The sequence below is a fragment of the Dendrobates tinctorius genome, unplaced genomic scaffold (genome assembly GCF_039654945.1).
Source record: "Dendrobates tinctorius isolate UK_male_01 unplaced genomic scaffold, ASM3965494v1 ptg000224l, whole genome shotgun sequence".
Taxonomy (NCBI): domain Eukaryota; kingdom Metazoa; phylum Chordata; class Amphibia; order Anura; family Dendrobatidae; genus Dendrobates; species Dendrobates tinctorius.
Window position 1 is genome coordinate 2,823,358 of NW_027361891.1, and position 22,330 is coordinate 2,845,687.

General features: G+C 45.9%; 1 protein-coding gene across 2 annotated transcripts in view; it reads left to right on the plus strand.

Moving 5' to 3' along the window:
- The first annotated feature begins 21,938 nt into the window (after positions 1-21,938).
- WIF1 (WNT inhibitory factor 1) overlaps positions 21,939-22,330 on the plus strand; it is a 270,043-nt gene continuing 269,651 nt past the window's right edge. Inside the window, exon 1 of one of the 2 annotated variants that reach the window (XM_073555448.1) lies at positions 21,939-22,195. In XM_073555448.1, coding sequence (XP_073411549.1) covers positions 22,054-22,195 — 142 coding nt within the window. In that variant the 5' untranslated portion in view covers positions 21,939-22,053. The remainder of the gene's footprint in view (positions 22,196-22,330) is intronic. The other variant, XM_073555447.1, reaches the window with a different exon arrangement.

Here is a 22,330-nt window from a genome sequence, read left to right on the forward strand (position 1 = left end):
CCAATATGGTCAGCACTGATGATGCCATCATCAGCGTTACTATGCCACTTATATGCCTGCTGGAAAAAACAATTCAGGCCATGATGGGTAAGGTGGTGGCACAAGAGGAGCAGAGCCAATTCACACCGTTATCAGGCCTGTCGTCATCAGCATCGGCCAGGTATCCAACTGTACAGGCAGGAGACAGTTGGGGAGGATGATGATAATGAGGAGGAGGTGTGGGAGGAGGTACAACCATTTTTACAGCAAGGAGGCAGTCAGATCAGCTTATGAGCATCACCAGAGCCTGGCTGGGGGGATACAGAGTACTTAGATTATATACCTCCCACCGAGGGCAGCTTGTCATTGTCGCTGGACAGCCTGCACACATGGGCCAACACATGCTGCATTGCCTGTGGAATGACCGCTGAGTTGCCCATATTATTACCAGTGCAGATTACTGGATGGCCACCTTGATGAATCCCAGCTACAAGGACAAAGTAGCATCATTACTTCCGTCACTGAAGAGGGATAGCAAAATGTGTGAATACAAGCACATGCTGGTTGAAAAACTACTAATGGCTTTCCCACCTGACAGCGGGGGGCTCAGTGGAACAACAAGGTGGAGGAGGAAGTCGCCAACACAGCTGTGGCACTGCCAGTGTGGCGCCCCGAGGCTTCAGTCGCCACAGAGGTACTGCACCTTCTCCTAAGGTGTAGTGCCCCACCATCTAGGTATGGTGGGAACTTCTGACCACACTCCACACCTGCATTCCATACACAGGATAGATCAGTGGGGCCACCTAACAGCTTCAGGCTGGGGGTTAGCAGAGCACCCCTCGTGGAACCCTGCTTCGTAACACGAGATGTGCTGGGAGGCGGGTGGAGTGAGATGATACAAAAGAGTGGGAAGAGTGAGAGTTAGTGGTTAGTTGGTGAGAGGAGAGAGAAGAGAGAAGATGGATGTCTGAGGGACGTGCTGCAGCAGGTCCCAGTGATCTGGGCTGCTGGCACGGGAAGGACAGAGAAAGAGACTGATAAGATTGATAACCTAACCTTCCATGAGAGAGAGAACAGATTGGAACGAAGGAGAATAGAAGAACGGTGGGAAGCTGGTTGAAGAAAGATAGAGAACCCTTCCAGTCCAGAGAGCGCAAAGGCCGGGGCCCGGTCCCCGAGGTTGATTGGATCTTTATGTCCGGCAACAGACACCGGAGGAGTAGTGAGCCACTAACGCCTTGCTCCCATCATAGACTTGGGACACAACAGCAACTGAATAGAGAGCTGGGATGCAGAGTGGAGTCCCCGAAGCAGGCTACAGCTGTCTGTCATACAAGTAAAGACTAGGAACACCTAGAGAGAGGCATTCCAGGGTAACTAAGTACTGGAGTGCTTCGCACCTAAAGGCGCATTGGAGGAGTCGTTCAGTGAAGGTACATGTTGGCGGAGTGTGGAAGGGAGAATCCTATCCTGCCTGGAGGTTGGCTGAAGCCCTGACCTGGAGAACACAGTACGGAGGCAGGCAGTTGTGTGAACTGCAAACAGTGAGTAAAGCTTTGGAACCGCATACTCTGGTGTCCTCCAGTTATTCCCGCACCACTACACCTGGATACCAGCATCCAATTCCATTCTGCGCCTCTCCTCATCCATTGCACCTACACTGCCCTGGGACTACAGCTCCACCTGCGGGGAGCTACACCATCTCTGCTGCACCACACCATCAGTCCCAGCGGACCTGTATGCAGCGTTGGCTTACCATCTCCCTTGCCAAACACCACGGGTGGCGTCACGAACTATTCATATAAACTTTAACACCATTAACATCACCGCCATTGATATTGGGCGCCCAGGGTCACGGACCGGGTCATCGCTGCTGTGACACATTCCCCTGACACCGGCCCGGTACCGAGTACCCCACAGCCCTGGGAGGGCGACCCACCAGCACCTCGGAAGCAGGGTTAGCATGGCCGAAAAGTGAAAACTTTATGAGCATACCACAACATCCGGCATCACCATCTGATACGGACCGTATTTGCAGGAGGCAGCATTACAACAACATGGTGGACGACAACCTGTCCACATGCCTACATGTACTAACAGATAGGTCTGCCCCATTTAACATCTGGGTCTCTAAATTTGTTACATGATCTGAGTTGGCCCTTTATTCTTTGGAGGTGCTGACCTGTCCTGCAGCAAGTGTACTGTTGGAACATGTGTTTAGCACAGTTGGGGGGGGGAATCATCACAGACAGGAGCATGCGCCTGTCCACATCCAACGTCGGTAACCTAACATTCCTTAAAATTAACCAGGCATGGATCCCACATAACTTGTGAGCTGTGGGGGTACTCTGCCCCATGCTCTTTGGGTGAAATTTGTAAGCTGCTTATGTATGGGTACTCTGTCCATGGCTTGTGTGTGAAAATTGTAACCTGCTTCTTACATGGCCAGTGGGTGAAAATTCTAAGCTCCTTCATAGGGGTACTCTGCCCCATGGCCTGTGGGTGAAAGTTGTAAGCTGCTTCTGAGGGGGTACAGTGCCACATGGCCTGTGGGTAAAAATTGTAAGCTGCTTTAAAGGAGGTACTCTGCCCCATTGTTTGTGGGTGAAATTTGTAACCTGCTTCTTAGGGGGTACTCTACTCCATGGTCTGTGTGGGTGAAATTTGTAAGCTGCTAATGTATGGTTACTGTGCTCCATGGTCTGTGGGTGAAATTTGTAAGCTGCTTCTTAGCGGTACTGTGCCCCATGCTCTGTGGGTAAAATTTTTAACTGGAGAGGAAGTAGCTAGTCTAAGTCTCTGTGAGGGTGTGGCGCCCCCAGGGGTATGGTCGCCACACTGGCTTTGCCTTCCTTCAGGGGAGGGTAATGCCAGGCTTGGAAGCACTGATGGGTCTCTCCAGCAGTTAACCTAATGCATGCAACACAGTTCCACTCCGGGCCAGCAGGGGGAACTCTGAACCAGGATTCTGGAAAGAGGTGTCCTCTGAGGGTCAGGAGGTAAAGAGATCAGATAGTCTGCGGAGGGTGAAGTGTGCAGACGGGAGGTGCGAAGCTGAGAGGTTGAGCTGCAGAAGGCGAGCTCCCTCAGCTTGTGAGCGCACAGAACTGGAACCTGGTCTCCACAGTGGTACGGATACTGACGGTCCTACCACAGATACCAGAGGAGTAGGAGGCTGTAAATTCCCTGCTCCCAGCAAAGACTTGGGACACAACAGCAATTGACTAGTGAGCCAGGACTCAGGAGAGGAGTCCCCGAGAGAGGCTACAGCTGTCTGTCATACAAGTAAAGTTCTAGGAACATCTGAAGAGAGGCATTTCAGAGTAACTAAGTACTGAAGTGCTTCACACTACAAAGCGCTAGGAAGGAGACTGCACAGCCCTTCTGCTGAGAGAGAATCCTGATCTGCTTCCAGGCTAACCTGCTCCAATACCATCTGTAATCAGAACTCTGGACTGCATATACTCAGTAAAGGTACAGAAACTACAACCGCTGTGTCTTGTCTGTTCCCTACGCTTTCGGCACTACTACATCCCCGTGCCAGCTACATCTACACTGCCCTGGGACTACAGCTCCACCTGTGGGGAGCTTTACCATCTAAGCTGCACATACCATCAGTCCCAGCGGATCTGTATGCAGAGTTGGCCTAACACCATATTTGCCAAACACCACGGGTGGCGTCACGAACTATCCTACCATTAACTACATCTCCCCATTGCTTGGGTGCCCAGGGCCACGGACCGGGTCACCGCTGCTGTGACACATCCCCCTGACACCGGTCCGGTACCGAGTACCCCACAGCCCTGGGAGGGCGACCCAAGGGCACTGTTAAAATTTTATGTTATTCATTTACTTCCTATTTTTCAAAAGATTGCCATGGTGACAGAACGCCTTTAAGTAATTTCCCTATTCACTTTTTCTTGCAAGGTAATTGTCCTGCTCTTACCCCCATTTAGTTTCCTTTTGCACACCACTAGCCCTCACTATGACCATTTTACAGCCATTTTAAAGCACTGAAGCTCAGGTCCCCATTGACTTCTATTGGGTTCAGGTCTGGGATAATGTTCGAGGTCAAGTTCGGATCCGAACAGAACTTTTACTGTATGTTTGTCGAACCCGGCGAATCTGAACATCCACGAGTTCGCTCATATCTAAAAGGCAATGATAAAAATACACAGGTAACACTGTCAGACTTAGGCCTCATTCACATATCCATTTTTCCATACCCGACTTTCAACAATAGAACGTGTGACCAGTATAGTCTATGGGCATGTTCACTTCCATTCTTGTCATTTCTTTTAGTCATCTGAGGGTTCAAAACTAAAACTGAGACATGAAATGAATCACAGATCCAACTTATCAATGTAAATCAATGGATTCATGAAAAAAATAGAAAAGGAACATATGAAAATAACAAATACCACACTGATGATAAAATGGATCCAGTACACTGATGAAAAACAGCAAATTTTTCTCATCAGTTATAACAAAAAAAATAATATTTAAATGAGTTCTTACACTTATATACTGTAGGTGCTTCTCACAAAATTAGAGTATCAGCAAAAAGTTAATTTATTTCAGTTTTCCAATTCAAAAAGCGAAACTCATATTATATAGAGTCATTACAAACAGAGTGATCTATTTCATGTGTTTATTTGTGTTAATGTTGATGATTATGGCTTACAGCCAATGAAAATCCAAAAGTCATTATCTCAGTAAATTAGAATACTTTATAACACCAGCTTGAAAAATTATTTTAAAATCCGAAATGTTGGCCTACTGAAATATATGTTGAGTAAATGCACTCAATACTTGGTCAGGCTCCTTTTGCATCAAATACTGCATCAATGCGGCGTGGCATGGAGGTGATCAGCCTGTAGCACTGCTGAGGTGTTATGGAAGCCCAGGTTGCTTTGATTGCAACCATCACTGATTGTGGAAACTTCACACTAGACCTCAAGCCGCTTGGATTGTGTCCTCTCCACTCTTCCTCCAGACTCTGGGACCTTGATTTCAAAATTTACTTTCATCTGAAACAACACCTTGGACCACTGAGCAACAGTCCACTTCTTTTTCTCCTTGTCCCAAGTAAGACGCTTCTAGCATTGTCTATTGGTCATGAGTGTCTTGACACAAGGAATGCGACACTTGTAGCCCATGTCCGGGTTATGTCTGTGTGTGGTGGCTCTTGAAGCAATGACTCCGGCAGCAGTCCACTCCTTGTGAATCTCCCCCTAATTTTTGAATGGCCTTTTCTTAACAATCCTTTCAAAGCTGCGGTTATACTGGTTGCTTGTGCAACTTTTTCTACCACACTTTTTCCTTCTACTCAACTTTCCATTAATATGCTTGGATACAGCACTCTGTGAACAGACAGCTTCTTTAGCAATTACCTTTTGTGGCTTACCCTCCCTGTGGAGTGTGTCAATGACTGCCTTCTGGACATCTGTCAAGTCAGCAGTCTTCCCCATGATTGTGGAGCCTACTGAAACAGACTAAGGGATCTTTTTAAATGCTTAGGAAGCCTTTACAGGTGTTTTTTGTTAATTATTCTAATTTACTGAGATAATGACTTTTGGGTTTTCATTAGCTGTAAGCCATAATCATCAACATTACCAGTGGAAAAGCCAAACTTCACATGCCACAAATGCAAGCTTGTGTCCCTGTTGGAGGAAAAGTTGCAAAATCTCGAAGAGAGGTTGGCTACGTTGAAGATCATTAAGGAAGGTGAAGAGTTCTTGGACAGAGCAGAATTATCTCTTCATGTTACAGAAAGAGAAGAAATTCGAAGTGCACCTGAAGAAACAGAGGAATGGAGACATGTGACCCAGAGAAGCAGGAGGATCAGGAGGCAGTCAGCACCCATACTGCTCAGAAACCAGTACCAGGCTCTCACGCAGGAAAATGATGAAGAAATACATCAGGATAAGACTTTGCCAACAAACAGCAACCTTGTACGCCTTCAGAGTCCTCCTGGATGGAGAAAGAAAAATGTTGTGAAGAAGAAACGGAGAGTGGTGGTCATGGGGGATTCCCTGTTGAGAGGAATAGAGGCCGCTATCTGCAGACCGGATATAACTTCAAGAGAAATGTGCTGTCTTCCAGGTGCAAAAATTAAAGATGTGTCTGACAGGATATCAGGACTCTTCAGACCTACAGATGACTACCCATTCCTGCTAATACATGTGGGGACAAATGACACTGCAAGAAATGACCTGGAAACCATCTGCAGAGACTTTGAAGACTTAGGCAAGAAAGTGAAAGAACTGGGAGCGCAGGTGGTCTTCTCTTCCATCCTCCCAGTGGATGGCCATGGAACAAGGAGGTGGAATAAGATTCTGCAGGTGAACAACTGGCTACGTCGATGGTGCCGTCAGCAACGATTTGGATTTCTGGATCACAGAGTGAACTACTTATACGATGGACTACTTGCTAGAGATGGGGTGCACCTTACGAAGACTGGAAAGCATGTATTTGGAAGTCGCCTTGCTACACTTGTAAGGAGAGCTTTAAACTAGAACAACATGGGAAGGGAAGCAAAAGACCAGAAAAAGCCATACACCTGACAAATGCTATTGAGAACTCTGCTAATAGAAGTGGAAAGGAAGAACAAAGACGAAAGAATCTAATTAATAAAAATATTGGAGAAAGAGAAACCAATCACAAACTAAAATGTTTCTATACTAATGCACAAAGCATGGGCAACAAACAAGGAGAATTGGAACTGCTAACACAGGAAAAGAAATATGATGTCATTGGAATCACTGAAACTTGGTGGGACGATACACATGATTGGAATACAAGACTAGAAGGATACAACTTATTTGCAAGAAACAGACTTGATAAACGAGGAGGGGGTGTTGCATTGTATGTTAGAAACGCATATATCTGCACAGAGATTGAAGCTTCAGAGACTGGGAGTTCTGTGGAAACTGTTTGGGTAAGAATACAAGGACAGAACAATGGAAAGGACACCATTGTAGGCATTTACTACAGGCCGCCTGTGCAAGCTGAAGATATGGATGAACTCTTTATGCATCAAATGGCCAAGTTCTCCAAAAAATATGACATAGTTGTCATGGGAGATTTCAACTATCCAGACATTTGTTGGGAATCTCTCTCAGGCAAAACTAACAGGTCAAGGAAATTCTTATCCTCTCTTGCTGACAACTTTATCTTCCAAAAGGTAGGGGAGAAAACAAGGGGAACTGCTACCTTGGATCTAATCCTTATAAACAGGGAGGAAATGGTTGAGGAGGTAAAAGTGGCTGGAACCCTAGGAGGTAGCGACCATGCTATTTTAGAATTTTGGATAACTAGAGGCGGAAGACCTGTGAAGACTCAGACGTCAAGGTTAGATTTCAGAAAGGCAGATTTTAAGGGATTCAGAAAGATAATTGGAGGGATCCAATGGCTGGATATCCTTAAAGACAAAAATGTCCAGGAAGGATGGGAAATCTTGAAAAATGAAATTCTCAAAGCACAGTTGTTAACAATTCTGAAAAGAGGGAAGAATAGGAAGCATTTAAGGAAACCAGGATGGGTGAACACAGAACTTAAGCACATGCTAAAAAGGAAGAAAAAAATGTTTATAAAATGGAAAGAGGGAGGCATATCTAAAGAAGAATATAATGCTGTCTGCAGAATCTGCAGGGCACAAATCAGATTAGCTAAAGCTGAAAATGAATTGAGGCTTGCAAGAGATGTCAAAAGCAATAATAAAGGATTTTGGGGATATGTCAAAAGTAAAAGAAAAGTCAAAGATGCTATAGGATTTTTACAGGATGAAAATGATGAAATGGTAAGACAGGATGTTGAGAAGGCTGAACTTTTAAATTCCTATTTTGCATCTGTTTTCTCTCAGAAAGGAAATGTAACACCAACTGTTATTCACTGTCCTATTAAGGGAATAGAAGAATCCAGGATATCTATAAACAGAAAGATAGTGAGGAAACACTTAGCTAACCTAAATGAATTCAAGTCTCCAGGTCCAGATGAATTACACCCCAGAGTACTGAAGGAGATAGCAGAAGAAATTTCTGAACCACTCTCCATAATCTTTGAAAATTCTTGGAGAACAGGAGAAGTGCCAGAAGACTGGAGAAGAGCAAATGTTGTTCCTATCTTCAAAAAGGGGAAGAAGGTGGACCCAGGCAACTATAGGCCGGTGAGTCTGACTTCTATACCAGGAAAGATCTTTGAACAAATTATTAAACAACATGTAAGTCAATACCTGGATAAGAATGAAGTGATCAAACAGAGTCAGCATGGGTTTGTAACTAATAAGTCATGTCAGACTAACTTAATTTCCTTCTATGACGGTATCACTGATTGGGTGGATCAAGGAAATGCTGTAGATATAGTATATCTTGACTTCAGCAAAGCATTTGACAAAGTCTCTCATACAATCCTTATTGAAAAAATGACTAAGTATGGAATGGACAAGGCAACTGTTAGGTGGATTCATAGCTGGCTTAGTGATCGGACCCAAAGAGTGGTCGTAAATGGCTGCACATCCAGTTGGAAGAATGTCTCAAGTGGGGTACCACAGGGCTCTGTCCTGGGCCCTGTATTGTTCAACATCTTTATCAACGATTTAGATGAAGGAATTGAGGCTAAACTGATTAAATTTGCTGATGACACAAAGCTAGGAGGGATAGCTAATACTAGAGAAGAGAGAGAGAGGATTCAAAAAGATTTAAATAAACTGGAGAAGTGGGCAGTAACTAACAGAATGGTTTTTAACAGGGAGAAATGCAAAGTACTACATCTGGGCAATAAAAATGAAAAAAGCATATATAGAATGGGAGGAATAGGGCTAAGTGACAGCACATGTGAAAAAGACTTGGGTATACTAATAGATCACAGACTGAATATGAGTCAACAGTGTGATGCAGCAGCAAAAAAGGCAAATGCAGTTCTAGGATGTATTAACAGAAGCATACAGTCTAGATCACGTGAAGTCATTATTTCCCTCTACTCCTCTTTGGTCAGACCTCATCTGGAATATTGTGTCCAGTTTTGGGCACCACATTTTAAAAAGGACATCAACAAACTGGAGCAAGTTCAGAAAAGAGCGACCAGAATGGTGACCGGTCTGCAAACCCTGTCTTATGAGGAAAGGTTGCAGGATTTGGGAATGTTTAGTTTGCAAAAGAGAAGACTGAGAGGAGACTTAATTGCTGTCTACAAATATCTAAAGGGCTGTCACATTGTAGAAGGATCAACTTTATTCTCATTTGCACAAGGAAAGACTAGAAGCAATGGGATGAAACTGAATGGGAGGAGACACAGATTAGATATTAGAAAAAACTTTTTGACAGTTAGAGTGATCAATGAGTGGAACAGGCTGCCACGAGAAGTGGTGAGTTCTCCTTCAATGGAAGTCTTCAAACAGAGGCTGGACAGACATCTGACTGGGATGATTTAGCGAATCCTGCTTTGAGCAGGGGGTTGGACCAGATGGCCCAGGAGGTCCCTTCCAACTCTACGATTCTATGATTCTATGAAATAAACGCTTGAAATCACTCTGTTTATAATGACACTATATAATATGAGTTTCACTTTTTGTATTGAAGAACTGAAATAAATTAACTTTTTGATGATACTCTAATTTTGTAAGTCGCACCTGTATGTAAATTGTCCAATGCTAGTAATAATAATTAAACCAGATTTTGCCTATTTTTACTTGTTTGTTACAAGAAAGACCACTTCTCTTAAGGTCCTGACTATCTGCCCAATGTGAATTATTACTTATTGAACAGTCATTTCATCAGTTTACTGCATGGTCTAATGTATTGTACTGTAAAGGTGCCCAAACCCATGAGATGGCATCCAAACCTTTTTTAGTTGACCGCTATCTTCCTGACTTACCCATAGAGATGAACGTCAGCTCAGCCAAGAAATTTTTTTAAAGGGAACCTGTCACCAAAAAAAATGCTATTAACCTGCAGATATGGGGTTACTCTTCAGGTTATTAGTTTCACACCCGCACTTAGCTTTGGGGAGAAACTGAACTTTAGTCCTCTCCGGCAGCGTTCCGATTTCAGTCATGGGGCAGCGCCGGGTTCAATCACTGCTCTGTGTATAGAGAGCGGCAGCTGCAACTGCACTCCTGGCCCGACTGACAGCCATCCCCAGTGCTAAGCCAGTGTCAGTCAGGGCCGAGGGCGTGGTTACAGCCGTCGCTGTGTATTCAAAGAGCATTGACTGAACCAGTGGCAGGTGTTACACCCATGACTGAAACTGGAATGCTGCCTGGTGGGATACAGGTTCCCTTTAAGAGTAAGGTACAAAGCTGCTGCAAACCGTTTGTTGTGGCAGATTATCTCCTCAGAGAACAAAGGGGTTAGGTGTTTAAATTTAATATAGCCAATCTTTTGGTACCCAACATAATTTCTCAGGGGAGAGTCTGGAGGTCCACATACAGGGTCGCAGGGTTTTCAGTCACACACAGGCCCTGGATCTTAGGGGGATACAAAAGGTTCCTTTTTGGCCCATATGAGAAAACCAATTCCATTACTCGCCAGTGATAATTGGTGAACTTGTTGGAAAACTTACATTGGGGCCCAGAAGCTTTAAATTAAGTCACTGCTCTCATACACATCAGACAGCTGTACAGTCTCAACTGAGCATGGCTGCATGGGGCCTTAAAAGGGAACCAAAACAATCAGCTTCTTGTCTGTAAAAACCTGAAAACATGATGCCTTGATTAAGCATTGTGTTCCTAAGTACATAATGATGTAATTGATGATACTCTGCTGAAATATATAACAGAGAAAGCTGGAGGTGTACTCTATGGTCTTGTTGTGTTGCTGTAAGCCCGGGAAAATGTATAATCGCGCGACTGCAAGTAAATATGAAATTAATATTCACCCATTCCCCCGCCCATAATTCATCTGCGCTAGCATCAGTGATAGTAACTAGTCAAGTGTATGTCAATGCAAAATGAATAATCACTCCTTCCCACACCCCTGGAGTCAGTAATTGACTGACGATTTATGCACATGGGGATTGCATTGCAATCTTCAGAATGGCCATCTGCTTTTGCAACCTGAATTTGACAGCATGGATTTCTAAGCAGCTGTCATACTCAGATCAGGAGAGCGGACAGCCTGTCCGAAGATTGTGATGTGATCCTCAGGTGAATAATATGGCAGTTTAACCGAATAACTGACTCGAGCCCAGACTCGTAAGTGAGATTATGGGTGGACAATGGGTGAATATTCATTTCACATTTACATATGCTTGACTAGCTGGCACGTGACTTTAAATTTTCCAGGGCTTACTGCAACACAACGGGACAAAGTACATCAATAAAAGTGACATATCCTGAAAGAGCTGCCCAAGCCTTGTTACAGGATACTATTAGTGTCTAGCATAGTGTGGGAAGACTAAGTGCAACATGAGGGGAAGGGGGGCCAAACACTAGGGAAGTGAGGAGTGGAGAATCCTATGCAACTCTAACGCCGATCAGGAACCCAATCCCTGCCTGACCCTTAGCGATAGGCCCTGGTTAGGGAGAGGATGGGATAGCACTAGTCAGTCCCCACTACAATTAAAGACAGAGAGGGTAGATGAACAAGGGGAACACTTATCTTGCGCAGACTCAGAGAAGTAACACCAGACATCCTCCAACAGCATCAGAGAGGAAGATAGCTGACTGCTATAGCTCCAAGCCTTCAAAAGGGAGAAATGTGAATATCACAGGCGATTCTCAGAAGCAGAGTGGGAGTCTAATTGACACACCTGGACCAGGGTGTTTACAGAGGTGGAAAGAGGCTGCCATTGGGTCCAAGAGTCAGAAAGATTAAGAAGGCGTTTGCAAAGCCAAATACAGAGACCTTCTGCAGCCAGATACAGAGCGACTGTCTGCAACATCGGACAAAACCATGAAAATTAGTATGGTACGCAAAATTGACCTGACTTATTCCCTTTAACGGGTTAAATCAACAAATATCAGCCAAAATAATTGTGAAGGTATTTTGTGGTATCTCACAAGAAGTTAGTTGTAGATCTTTATAAAAATGATTTTTCACTGGATTTTTTTAAACTTAATCTGAGTACCTCCTCCAAATAGCACTGCTGCACTCATTCTGGAATAGTTTTACTGTACATAGTATGCAGTGTCTGTGTACAAGTAATACAGTGATCACCAGTGACAATATACATAGGTTCTCTGCATATAGTGTCAGTGTAAAGGTAATACAGTGATCACTGGTGACTAGAGTTGAGCGAAACGGGTCGAAAAATTTCAAAAGTCGCCGACTTTTGGTAAAGTCGGGTTTCATGAAACGAAACCCGACCCTAGGGTGAGGTCGGCCACGAGTTCGGCGACTTTAGCGCCAAAGTCGCGTTTCAAAAGTTTGTTTTCCGCCCTTTTTCAGGCAATCAGGATCCACGGACACTGTGGGCAACGTGATGACATAGGCAGGGGTCACCACCTTCTTTGAGAAGGACATGCAAGTGATTGGCTTGCTTTGGGGGCATCACAGGGGGTATAAAAGGGCGTGCACGCCGACCGCCATGTTACTCATGCTGATCTCAGAATAGGGAGAGCTGCTGCTGCTGATTCTGTAGGGAGAGCGTTAGGCAGGGAAGAAGACACCAAAAACTGCTTCTGCTGCTAGCGATTTTGCCTGTACAACACACCAGTCACTGTGTGTGCAGTGCAAGTGGAGGCTATATTTTGCTGGATCAGCTGTGTTGGTTGTTAGGCTGCCTTATAAGACTTCCTGATAGCTGCATTGCTGTTTTCCCACTGCTCTGCAAACTGCTTTTTTAAAAGCAATCCAAATTTTTTTTTTGTCCTGGTGAGGTACTGAGCGTGCATTTTTTCACACCATACAGCGGTGTACGCTCCTCACACAGTACCGTGTAACGGCTGTTATCACAGCCACAGTGAAGCTATCTGTGTGTGACTGTGTAAGAATAAGTCAAGGACATGTTCTGTTCTTACAGACCTCCACCTTCTAATTTTGTCTGCTTTTCAAACAGTTAAGTATATTTGCTGTTTGATCACATTCAAAACTATAGAGAGACAGCGTGTGTCAGTCCGTATACTTAAAAAACACGGAGCTTGACAATTTTACGGACACCGGACAGCCGTGTACGTGCACGCTCCTCTCTCAGTACAGTGTAACGGCTGTTATCACGGCCACAGTGAAGCTATCTGTGTGTCACTCTGTAAGGATAAGTCGAGGACATGTTCCGTTCTTACAGACCTACACCTTAGGGAGATTCCTATTCTGCCCAATTCTATATACACTGTTATGAATGAGTCACCGTAGGAGGCAAAAAGAGAAATACTAGCTAATTCCAGAAAACCAGAGAAGTTGACAGCTATCGGATTGCAGACCCCTGAACCTATCAACAACAGCTAGCAGTAGCCGTGGGGGGTTCCTACGGTGCCCTAGACCCCTCGATCACAGCCGGAGAACTACATAGCCTAAAGACAGAAAGGGAAATCTAAACTGCCCCAGAGCAGACTCCAAAGCAATAGGCAGCCCCCAACATATAATGACGGTGAAGCAAGATGAAAAAACACTCACACGGATAGAAAGATAGGCTGAGCAAATCATGGGGCCCAAGCTAACTACATAGGACAGGATAGGAAAGCTGCTGTCTGCAATCTGCCAAATACCCTATCAAAACAAGGGCCAACAGGCTGATAGGGAAAAAGGCCCTAAAGACGCTAGGCTTCAAAAAGACTATATCAGCACTCAGGTATTTTCTGAAGACAGAGCAAAAAGGAATTCAACTCACCCCAGCAGGGAATGGCAGAAATTCAGAAAAACAAGGCAAAACAAAACAAAACACAAATGCAAAAAGCAGTGCAGAAAACTTAGCTTTTGAGGAGCAGGAATCAGACTGGTCTCCTAGAATCCCTCAGAGAGCTCACCAGCAAGGCAGAAGGGCGTCGGCTGCCTTATATCCAGTCAGCAATTCCCGTCACCCAGTCATCATCATACCCAGGTGTTTGGTAATCAGCCTCACTACCTTCCTTCACCAGAAGAGGGAGTTCATCAGACCTCAATGGTGAAGGGGAAAATGAACTCACAACAATACACCTTGTAGCTTGTCATACACTAGCCAATTTCTGCCTGTGACATAGCGGTGTGATATTCACTGGGCCTCACACAATCCAACAGTGTCCACAAGTGTGTTCAGAAATTCTACATCTCCCCTGTCCTATAGTGACATTTTTCACACCTATGACATTGAGCCTGTGACATAGCGGTGTGATATTAACTGGGCCTCACACAACAGTGTCCACCAGTGTGTTCAGAAATTCTACATCTCCCCTGTCCTATAGTGACATTTTTCACACCTGCGACATTGAGCCTGTGACATAGCGGTGAGATATTAACTGGGCCTCACACAATCCAACAGTGTCCACAAGTGTGTTCAGAAATTCTACGTCTCCCCTGTCCTATATACACCTTGTACCTTGTTTTACATTACTATATAGTTTGTGGGATTTTGTGTACATTTTTACCAAAAATGAGTAAGGCTGGTGGAAGAGGCCGTGGAATTGGGTGGGGGTTGCCAGCTGGTAATGATGGTGTTGGTGGTGGATCTGATGGTAGTAGCAAAAGCAAAATAGAACCGAATGCAGGAGGTGTTGAGCCTGCGTCATCGTCTGGCTCCACAAGGCCTCGAAGGCTTAGTTTTCTAGGAGTTGGCAAACCGCTTTTAAAGCCAGAGCTTCAGGAAAAAGTTTTGGCTTACATTGCTGACTCAGCCTCCAGCTCTATCGCCTCCTCTTCTGAAGTTGTAAAAAATAAAAGCACTGAGTCGTCATTGGAGGGTCATGTTCATGAACCACACCTTTCCTTGTGTCCTTCACCCCAACCAAGATTGAAGGATGACGCAGGCCATACAACTGATTACTCCATGGAGCTGTTTTCACATACCATGCCTGGGTTATCGAGTGAAATGGTGAATTACCCAGGCCAAGATGAATCTGACATGGAGTGCACTGATGCACAGCCACTGATAGATGATTCTGCTGGTACATTCAGTCAGAGCACTACATTGTCCTCGCAGTGTAATGAGCCAGATTCTGACCCTGATGAGACTCAGGTGCCCCTTCCCGCATACTATACCACCATACACGGTGACACAGAGGAAGGTGCACATGACATTGAAGAGGAGGTGATGGATGACCCAGTTGTTGACCCAGATTGGCATCCATTGGGGGAAGAGGGTGCTGCTTCCAATAGCTCAGATGAGGAGGAGGAGCATCCACAGCAGACATCGACATCGCAACAGCTGTTATCTGGCAGGCCCGCAGCACTCCAAAGACAGGTTCCAAAAATCAAAAGAGTTGCTGGACAGCTTGTCCAGACGGTCAAAATAGCACAGCGTGCTAGGCCGCAAAATGTCTTCCAAAGTAGGAAGAGTGCAGTGTGGCACTTTGGCACTTTTTTGAGCAAAATCCTCATGATCAGGCCAAGGTTATCTGTAAGAAGTGCGCAAAGACCTTTAGCTGAGGGAAAAATCTGAAAAATTTGAATACCAGTTGCATGCTTAGACATTTAACCAGCATGCACTTGCAAGCGTGGACACAACACCAAACCTCAAGTACCACATGTGCAACTGATCACAAAGAAGGTAGTCAGCAACGCTACATTGTTTCCCCCACTGTAAGGCCACCGGTTAGCACAGCAGCAAATGTTGAGGTGTTGTTGCAAGGCCAAAGCAGTCAGGGAATCCCACTGTTATATCAACGAAAGACTGAATCTAGGCCATCAGAAAGAACACCAACTCCATCACCATCATCAACCCTCTCTCAGTCCGCCCTGTCCACCGCTAGTTCCACCATATGCAGCTCTCAAGTCCAGCTCACCCTCCCAGAGACTATGAGTAGGTCAAGAAAGTACTCAGTCTCTCATCCGCGTACACTGGGTTTGAACGCCCACATTGCCAAACTAATCTCGTTAGAGATGATGCCCTATCGGTTGGTGGAAAGCGCAGCTTTCCGCGAACTCATGGCCTATGCAGTACCACGCTATGACCTACCCAGTCTCCACTTCTTCTCTCGGAAAGCCATCCCAGCCCTCCACCATCATATGAAAGACCGCATTATCCATGCACTCAAGCAGTCAGTGAGTGGAAAGGTGCACCTCACAACAGATGCATGGTCCAGTCGGCATGGCCAGGGCCGTTACGTGTCCATCACTGCGCACTGGGTAAATGTGGTGGATGCAGGGTCCACAGGGGACAGCGGTGGTGGGACAGTGCTGCCTAGCCCACGGTATAGGAAACAGTTGGCTGTAGGCGTTCGACCCTCCTCCTCCTCCTCCTCCAGAAGCGAAAGCTTGTCCACAGAGTGCAGTCGTACGAGCACTCCATCTGCAGCTGCCACTGTTGCAAACGAGGTGTCCCCCTATCGAGCAGCTAGTGGAAAGCGTCAGCAGGCTGTGTTGCAGATGATGTGTTTGGGCGACAGACACACCGTGGAGGTGCTGGCCGAGTACTTTCAGCGACAAACTGAGTCATGGCTGGGCAGTATACATCTTGAGGCAGGCAAGGTAGTTACTGATAACGGCCGTAATTTTGTGGCAGCCATAGCCCTTTCAAAACTCAGCCACATACCTTGCTTGGCTCACACCTTGAACTTGGTGGTGCAGTGCTTCCTCAACAATTATCCGGAGTTAACAGCCCTGCTCCAGAAGGTGCGAAAACTGTGCGCGCACATCCGCTGGTCGCCTGTACACTCCATTCGTATGCAGAAGCTGCAGCGATTGCTCCACCTTGCCAACCACCGCCTCATTATCGACATTGCAACAAGGTGGAACTCCACCCTGCACATGGTTGAGCGGCTGTGTGAACAGAGGCAGGCCATAATATGCATTTGTGGGAGGATACACGGCCAGGCACTTTGAGAGCAGACATGGAGTTGACAGGTGTGCAGTGGTCGAAGCTGAAAGACCTCTGTAAAGTCCTTCAGTGTTTTGAGGAATGCACACGGCTGGTAAGCGCAGACGACACCATCCTAAGCATGAGCATCCTACTTATGCGGCTGCTCATGCAAACTTTGACGCACCTTAAGGAGCAGGCGTCTGCAGTCAATGTTGATGAGGAGGAAGAGGAGGAGGGAATCCTTGATGACATTCAGCCATTGTCTGCTCAGGGACCTATCCTGGACGAGGTGGAGGAAGAAGAAGAGGAGGATGATGATGGGGATGATTACTTAGGGGAGGAGGATGCATCTCTTGGGGCAAGTGAAAATGTTGGCGTGGCAAGGGTTTGTGCGTGACTGGAGGGATGTGGATTTGCCAGAAAGTGCTCCTCCAACCAGCACTCGCAGTGCATCATTGACACCGGGAACATTGGCCCACATGTCAGATTATGCCTTGCAGATCCTAAAAAGGGACCCCCGCATTGCCAAAATGATGAACGATGACGACTACTGGTTGGCCAGCATCCTGGATCCACGCTATAAAGGCAAATTACAAAACATCATGCCACACGAGAACCTTGACCTAATAGTGGCTAATAAACAAGCAACTCTGGTAAACCTGTTGGTTGAGGCATTCCCAGCACTCAGCAGCGGTGATGGTTCTCACACGAGCCGTACGGGCCAGGGGCAGCTTGGCAGAGGTGTTCGTGGTGCACACAGCAGAAGTGGCATTGGAAACAGGGGTTTCATGACAATGTTGTGGACTGATTTTTCAAGTACCGCTCACACAACTGGTAATACTGCATCGATGGAAAGTGACAGGAGACAGCAGTTGTCTACTATGGTTACAAACTACTTTTCCTCCCATATCGATGTTCTCCCGCACAGGTCATTCCCCTTTGACTATTGGGCCGCTAAACTGGACACCTGGCCTGAATTGGCACAATATGCCTTACATGAGCTCGCTTGCCCAGCTGCAAGTGTGCTATCGGAAAGAGTCTTCAGTGCAGCTGGATCAATCCTGACAGAAAAAAGGACCCGTCTGTCAACCCAAAATGTGGATGATCTAACCTTCATTAAAATGAACCATGCATGGGTTTCCAAGGATTTTGTCCCACCTTCCCCTGATGACACATAGGGTGACAGAAAAATGGCTTGCTTTGGTCCTCCTCTTCCTGGGACTTGAACAATTTCGCCTTTTGCATCAGTTGAATGTCCAACATCAACATATGCCACTTTCTAAAACTCCCTAACTGTGCTGCCTCCCCCCCATGGCCGGGGTCACCACCTAGCGCACGAAACCGTGCGAGTGCCGTTGCCCTGGACAGGTGGGTAGGCCGACTCTTGGGCACGGGCACTGGCACAGGGTCCCTCACAGTGCAATAAAGTGTCTCTGACGGTGGTGGTGCACACCCGCCGTCAGACACACCGCCGTACTATGAGGAGCCCAGTGCCAGTACCGACGCCCACGAGAGGGCCCCCCTTGCTTGGGCAGGGCCCCAGCATTTGCAATCTTTACCTCTCCCTGCTCCTCCGCTGTGTAGTCTGGGCCGTCAAATCCATACTGGGCCTGACACCGTCTGAGCCTGCCTCCTGATCTATAGACATATATTTTGAATGTGTACACTATGCTATCCATACATGTTATCCGGGGATACGGTACCCTTTCTCACCTTTGTGCAATCACGTGTAATCCATACTGGACCTGACACCGTCTGAGCCTGCCTCCTGATCTATAGACATATATTTTGAATGAGTACACTATGCTATCCATACATGTTAACCGGGGATACGGTACCCTTTCTCACCTTCGTGCAATCACGTGTAATCCATACTGGGCCTGACACCGTTTGAGCCTGCCTCCTGATCTATAGACATATATTTTGAATGTGTACACTATGCTATCCATACATGTTATCCGGGGATACGGTACCCTTTCTCACCTTTGTGCAATCACGTGTAATCCATACTGGGCCTGACACCGTCTGAGCCTGCCTCCTGATCTATAGACATATATTTTGAATGTGTACACTATGCTATCCATACATGTTATCCGGGGATACGGTACCCTTTCTCACCTTTGTGCACTCACGTGTAATCCATACTGGGCTTGACACCGTCTGAGCCTGCCTCCTGATCTATAGACATATATTTTGAATGTGTACACTATGCTATCCATACATGTTATCCGGGGATACGGTACCCTTTCTCACCTTTGTGCAACCACGTGTAATCCATACTGGGCCTGACACCGTTTGAGCCTGCCTCCTGATCTATAGACATATATTTTGAATGTGTACACTATGCTATCCATACGTTATCCGGTGATACGGTACCCTTTCTCACCTTTGTGCAATCACGTGTAATCCATACTGGGCCTGACACCGTCTGAGCCTGCCTCCTGATCTATAGACATATATTTTGAATGTGTACACTATGCTATCCATACATGTTATCCGGGGATACGGTACCCTTTCTCACCTTTGTGCAATCACGTGTAATCCATACTGGGCCTGACACCGTTTGAGCCTGCCTCCTGATCTATAGACATATATTTTGAATGTGTACACTATGCTATCCATACATGTTATCCGGTGATACGGTACCCTTTCTCACCTTTGTGCAATCACGTGTAATCCATACTGGGCCTGACACCGTCTGAGCCTGCCTCCTGATCTATAGACATATATTTTGAATGTGTACACTATGCTATCCATACATGTTATCCGGGGATACGGTACCCTTACTCACCTTTGTGCAATCACGCGTAATCCATACTGGGCCTGAGAACGGCTGGCGAGCTGTTAAGCAAGCTACAGCACCTGTGGTTTGCACACGTAAGTTTTTCATTTTTTCAGGAATGACAGTTAGGCCTAATTCCGGAACTGCGGTTGACCTGCACTTACTGGGAAATCATCGTTCGCGGGTAATAATTGTAATCCCAGATCCCCATCACTAACGTTGTTCAGCGGGTTATCTGCACCTGTAAGCAACAAATGCTGGCCTTTTCAGTGTAGCGCACATGCAGCCACGGACATGTAAGGGCATGACACACCAGTTATTGGTCAATCTCACGTGCCAGAGCCTCGCGTGTCCCTCTAGTAAGCCGGACTCGGACCGCGGGGCATGACAGAGTCTCGTTCGTTAACGGAATTAAGCTTGCAATGTGTGCATCTTTTTTGTTGCTGGATGGTTGAGGTTGCCCGTGTTGAGTCAAATTACGCCGTAGGCTCCACTCCTGGTGGTGCCCTTCTGGACATTCCTTTAAGGTTCAGCTTTGCAACCATACTGCCCACGTAAAACAAACACTGAAATACTGTGCAGTGAGATGGAAGATGGGGACGACGAGGAGCCCAGACTAGTACAGGCTTTCCCAAGCGAGGAGACTTATTTCATTGTTTTCAATGTTGGGACAGCAATTTTTGGGGAGCACTATACTCTGGAGAATGATAGATGGGGCCCACCATACACTGGAACATTCCAAAGGTGGACATCAGACACTGGAGCAGCATTTACAGGGCCCATTATACACTAGAGCATTAGAAATGGGGCCCATTATGTTTGGAGCATTATTTGGCCCCATAAGACAGTGGAGCTTCATCCATGGGGACCAACATATACTGTAGCATTATGTGGAGCTCATCATATACTGTTTCAAACATTATATGGGACCAATGATTCTGTATGGAGAAATAGATGGGCCTCGTCATGAGATGTAAAAAGTGAAGTATTTTTCATTGTACTATACCGCTATTTCTCTGCCGTATCGGAGCATCATGAGTTGTGGTATGTGTTAAAGGGGCGCTCTTTCGCCCAGGGCACATGAAAACCTGGAGCCAGCCCTAACCCTCCACAACTTTAGCCAAATAACCCCCATTTTTCAGTGCGTAACTAGTATTATGAAGTAAATTAAGGTTGACAAGCTTAAGTAATAAGAATTGATGCTTTTGGCATTCAAATGGGCACTGTAGGTGTGTTTCCTGTCCTCCTCTCACTGCCGACTTTAATTCCCCATTGACTTACATTGGGTTTCGTTTTTCGGTCGCCCCCCCCGACTTTTCCCTATAGTCGGCCGATTTTGCTCGACCCGACTTTTGGAAAAGTCGGGTTTCATGAAACGAAACTCGACCCTAAAAAAGCAAAAGTCGCTCAACTCTACTGGTGACATTGTACACAGGACCCCTGTATATAGTATACATTTTATAGTGTCAGTGTAAAGGCAACACACTGCTCACCCTGCTGCACGCTGCTGGTTCGCGCTAAACTGCCTGCAACTGCGTGCGCCTTTTCTTTCATCTGGCCCCTCCTACCCGGGTCATGAGGTTGGTCTGGTCCCTCATTTCTTCCCCCAGGCACCATGGGAGGCAGCCTCTACAGTTCCTGACCCGGTTTGGTACAGGTACCCACAGCCCGGTCTTCCTCCTTACATGAGCTCTTCATGACTAGGCTGAGATGGTGAAAGACACCTGCCTTGATCCTACAGGTTGGGAATCCATTTTTAGTATGAATTGTAATTTCCTAATATACTTAAAAAAATAGAAATATGAGGAGCATGGATACCAAATACTCTAATTCCGTCCTGTGATTTGGTATCTGTTTTTTACATCGGTATTCCGCCTGTGACACAGCAGACACTGCCATAATATATCCACATCTGCTGATATTGTAACTCAGAAACCGCAGTTTTTTTTACTGCTCTTGATCTTCAGAGCAATCTAATAATAGAAATCCAGTATTAAAAAGAATTGTATGCAGAATTAAAACTTTGATGTGTACTAATACTTAAAGAGAATTTTTTTTTCCTTAAAAATGGAGTGTATGTATGTTTTACTAAATAAATCCATGAGCGCTCTAGCAAGTTAGCTTCTTTTTTTGTGACTTCTGCTATTTGAATTTTTGCATAAACTTCTGACCAGATTTCTATGCTGTTGTGTGTCGCTCCCTTGTGGTGTTCTGGAAAATTGTAATGGGACACCTCCCCCAAGTCACCCACATTGCTCCCTCCTTTACTACTTCATTGACTCCAAGCTGCCAGAAGCCAGCCCCCTGAGTGAGATCAGAGCAGCCCCACAGCACAGGGGGAAAAGTCAATACAATCAGTATAAGAGCCCAGGGCACTGAGGGAGGTGAAAAGTGGAGAGCCAAACACTAGCATCTCACCAAGCAGCATGGCTCTACCAGCACTCTGCTGTCTCACACTCCAGCTATGGAGCATTCTCTTCTGTGTATTTGCACAGGCAGAGGCTGCTCCGCACCAAGAAGACAGCTTGTACATGTGGATTGATGCTCACCAAGCAAGAGTGTTAATAGGTACAAACCTTTCGCTTGGGGTTAAAAAAAAATCATATTTTAAGGTTATTTTCCAAGTTTCGAATGTGCGCTGGTCAATAATGTGGTGAACCGAATGCATTGTGATAAAGCACACAATGTGTATATACCAGTCTT